The sequence below is a fragment of the Borostomias antarcticus genome, assembly GCF_949987555.1.
Source record: "Borostomias antarcticus genome assembly, chromosome: 15".
Lineage (NCBI taxonomy): Eukaryota > Metazoa > Chordata > Actinopteri > Stomiiformes > Stomiidae > Borostomias > Borostomias antarcticus.
Genome location: NC_140248.1, coordinates 15,650,413 through 15,654,771, shown reverse-complemented (window position 1 = coordinate 15,654,771; position 4,359 = coordinate 15,650,413). Strand labels below are relative to the sequence as shown.

Genomic DNA, 4,359 nt, shown 5'->3' with positions numbered 1-4,359 from the left:
TCTGCTGCTTGTTAGGGGAAGTGTTAGGGTGTTGGCTGGGTGAGCTTGCTTGGTTAGAATGATTTCTGCTCCCAGGTTGGAGAAGTCCTTAAGTGCAGATAAAGGCATTTAACACCTTGAAGAGAAATAAACATGGAATTCAGCCACTTCATGCTTTCAAATATTAATCATATATTTAATTGATATACATATATTGCCACCATTGGCACGTACGATATTGCACACAGTAATGAATTGCTCTAGAAATAAAAAGAAAAAGAAAATATCCTTTGTAAGCATACACTTTCGAAATTACAAATCAAGTGGAATAACGCTGAAAAGGTCAAACGAAACAAAAACAAAAAAAAAGACATGCGTACTACTCCCCTTACGTTGAGGTCTTCAGCGACTTACAAATCACACGTTACTGTCCATGTTGTAGAGCTACGCACAGAGAACACAAAGGGGGCTCCGACAAGCGTTCTAGGTTCTCGGACCAGTCCGGTCCGCAGCGACGTGGCCAGATGGCCCCTGGACAGGAGGCTCCGCCTGGTGACCACCCTCTTCCATCCAGGTGACCACCCTCTTCCATCCAGGTGACCACCCTCTTCCATCCAGGTGACCACCCTCTTCCATCAAGGTGACCACCCTCTTCCATCCAGGTGACCACCCTCTTCCATCCAGGTGACCACCCTCTTCCATGTTCCAAGTCGGCCGATACCTGGATGGCTTGGGGTGTGGAGGGGGTGACAGAGAGCTTAGGGGGGAGAGTAGGGGAGGTGGCGGAAAAAAAACAAGCTTCTGCTCCTTTTTTTCCTGGGTAGAGTTCTTAGAGAACCCTACTAGCACCACGAGTTGTGCGGCAGCACACAAGGGGGCCTAGACCGAAATAAAAGACTGAGAAAAAGCACAAGGGGGCCTAGACCGAAATAAAAGACTGAGAAAAAGCACAAGGGGGCCTAGACCGAAATAAGACTGAGAAAAAACACAAGGGGGCCTAGACCGAAATAAAAGACTGAGTAAAAGCATAGCGTTAAAAAAATTAAATAAAATCCCAATCAGCGATCCGAACCACCAGGCCAGTGTGTAAGCATGCAGAGTGTGTAAGGCACCAGGTCGTCGTTGGTCTGCTGAAGAGGATGCTCTCAGATGGGTGTCATGGAGGCTACAGCGCCGACTCCACACACCGGGGCTCAACAGCACTTTAGGGAGGTCTGGCTTCTCAATCCACCCAATAACACTGATCTTTTAACTGAATCCTACATGGTGAGTTTGGCTTCCCTATAGAAGCAGTGGGAAGCGCTTTTAAAGGATGGAACTTAACCGGGGTTTGAGAAAGACGGGCTACATGGCGTGAGATCTGGTACAGCGCTCAGCTGAGTATCAGGAGAACGTTAGAGGAGTTTTAAGGCCAGCCTGAAGAGAGAGGGGGGTTGTTGAGCCACTGTGTGAGGACACCAGCATCTGTCCGGGTTCCAACAGGGGAACATGCAGCTACAGCACTCCTTGGCACCGTTAGAACCGTCATCGTTACATTATGGACATTTCCTGGCCCAGGCCCTGTTTCTCTCAGAAATCCTGTCATTTCCTAATCCCAAAAGTACTAACTCAAAATCATGCTATGGCTGTTTAGTCAGCGCTGCCAGTGGACCACTAAGCCAGTTGTTGGTGGGTGGTGGGAGCCTGCTGGGTTAAGTGCTCTATATATTACAAATCCTATGCTAGTATGCACTCCAGTCATGCCACTTGTTGCATGTTGTCACTCAACTTCCTTAAGCTAATACAGGTACCTTTTTTTATAAACACATTGCATGACAACGAGACACAAAGGTAGTCTATAGTATACCCATCTGCATGACAACAATTTCAATTGAAACAAAAGTTACAATAGTAATATTCCTTTGAATGCCTCTTCCAAAGGTCATCATGTCAAGATACATTGACCAGTTCAACATGTGTCCGGTTTTGATGCAATGCATATTGCACAACTGAAAAAAGAGAGCACTTGTTTCATGTCATGAAATTGCCTATGTACCTTTTTCTAGACTGCATGACATCTAAACAAATTTCCGAAGCAGGACTAGCCCTCATATGATTCATGTGTAAACACATCTCTACTCACAGGCAAAGGTAGACAGGGTGGCAACAAGTACACTGACAACCTCTTAGAAAGGTTTGGAATTTGGTCAAAACAAAACAAAAAACAAAAACATCTGATTTGTGCTGAAGTCATTAACTCACATGAAAAGGACTAGTTTCGGCAATAATTCCTTGAACATTGCAAACACTTTTTATAATAGCTTTAACGTGTACAAAAGTTCTCGGTTAATAAGGGAAATAAACACTCAGTTCTTTATCGTTTGTCCTCAAGTAGGAAACACGGTTCATATATAATGTTATTACTTTGTTTAGCAGCCGCTTACGGTGTTAATGGTAGGTAAGTGGGGACATCCAGCGATGGGCGACACATGTCATAACTGTCAAGTTTGTGGAGGTTGCTTTTATGTGGGTGGTGCTCCCTTGGAGTTAAACAGTTACAGTTAAATCTTTAGATTTCTTTCTTTATACAGTAAAGTTTTTAATTATAATTTCTCTTTTGTTATTTTGATTACTTTTTGCATGTTTTATGCTCTATATATCAATCCTCGTCTCCATCATCAGCATGCATCTCCTCCTGCTGCTGCATGTCGCTAGCCCTTTTCTCCCGCTGTTTCTCCTGGATTTTCTTCATCTCCTCAGCGTATTTACAGAAAGTATTACCGAATTTCGACCACACTTTGTAGGGCACCGTGATTGAGTTGCGGTATGTTGGCTTCACCTCGCTTACCCTCATGAACACTCCGTACTTATTGGATCCCACGTCGAAGAAAAAGCGTTTGTTGTCTACAGTCAAGGAGGTCCCTTCGGGCAACTCCGCAGGCTCGTCCTCTACTCCGTAATCGTCAATGAGTTTAGCCAAAGCGTCACGAAACTCGATAAGTCCCTGGGCAGGCAGTGCAATCGTCTGGCCTTGCGTGGATCCCAAACCTGGCCCCCGGTTAACGGTCTGTCGAATCCTCAGAAATCGTCCTCTCTGGTTCTCTTTCAGATCCATGTAGTACTTCCGATTCTCTCTGACCAGGAATTCGCTTTTAAGTGCTCGCCTCGGCTCATCCTGTGCAATGTCCGGATTGCTTGGACCCAATTGGGCATAATGTTCGATGAAGTCCCCCAAGTAGTCACGGAACTCGACTGCTACTGACATAGAGAGTGTGAGGCGGCTCTTGTTTCCCCCGGCCCCGACTTCGGCTATCTTCAAGAAGCGGCCTTTTGCATTCTGCTTTACGTCCAGGTAGAATCGTTTGTTTTGAATGTCAACACGCTTCGAAGCCAGCTCTTGCGTCTCATGCTGCAGCCCGGAAGCCGAGCCCGCCCCTCCTGTCACTGGGTGCATGGAACCGATGCCCGGGCCCGTGGCTGCTCCTCCCTGCTCACTGCCACTGTCTCTGTCCGCCATGATGCTGCCTGCCTGCCTTCTCCCTCTGTCTACTGCAACCCCACAGCCAGCCAGCCACGCCACCGCTCTCGCGAGATCTACACAGAGGACGATACAAGAAACAGTTCTGAGGCCTCGATCAAGTGAAAACAAATGCATCTAACAACTATACATAATAACTGGCTTTGCTCGTTCACTTTGAAGTACCTGTTATTAAACCCTATTCTATTAATTTGTTGATCTACCTTGCTACCTTCCAATAGTATTACATAACAATATGTTGCATAACAATATGTTGAAATGCGATACTTCTACAGAGGTTATTATACCCTCTGAAACTGGATGAAGAGCAATTAGCCTATTATCAAGATAATTATTCAGAACGCCAATGCGTAAGAAAATGCGTAATTTATGCGCAATGCTGTGCGCAGGTATTACCAAATGAGAACGCATTATGCAAGTGTTGTGGATCCTTTCAGAAGATAATTTCAAATAATTTTAGATATTGGCTATATGCTATGTTGGATAGACTCGGCTGTATGCATTCGATTCACTGTGAACACGTAGGCTAGTGATAACAAAAACGAAACCAACTTTGATGACTTTTTATTTTATTTTACTGTAATTGTTGTTTATTTTATGTGCTTGGTGTTAATCTGACGCAAGACACGCTTTGTGACTTTGAGTTTTGTGTAAGCGTGAATGAAGGGACTCTCTTATTTCACCCCAATAAGAGATTAAGTAAATTCAGTCCCAGCTCTTTTACAGTATCTCAATCTAAACAAGCTGATATGCACCACCTCTTATTGAAACGCGTATTAATACGCGTTTCCTTGCTTTTCCATTGGCTGCTGAAGCCGACTTTACTTTAGTAACAACAAAGTGACCGAATACAGCTCAGGCAC

General features: G+C 44.8%; 1 protein-coding gene across 1 annotated transcript; it reads right to left on the bottom strand.

The window, feature by feature from the left end:
• Positions 1-362: 362 nt before the first annotated feature.
• Positions 363-3,487, bottom strand: puraa (purine-rich element binding protein Aa). The gene has a single exon (XM_084449935.1). It carries the CDS (start codon positions 3,473-3,475, stop codon positions 2,618-2,620), a length of 858 nt encoding a protein of 285 aa, XP_084306061.1. The 5' UTR covers positions 3,476-3,487; the 3' UTR covers positions 363-2,617.
• Between the last annotated feature and the right edge of the window lie 872 nt (positions 3,488-4,359).

Coding starts and splice junctions, on each gene's coding strand:
- puraa (XM_084449935.1), bottom strand. CDS start 3,475: ATGGCGGACAGAGACAGTGGCAGTGAGCAGGGAGGAGCAGCCACGGGC.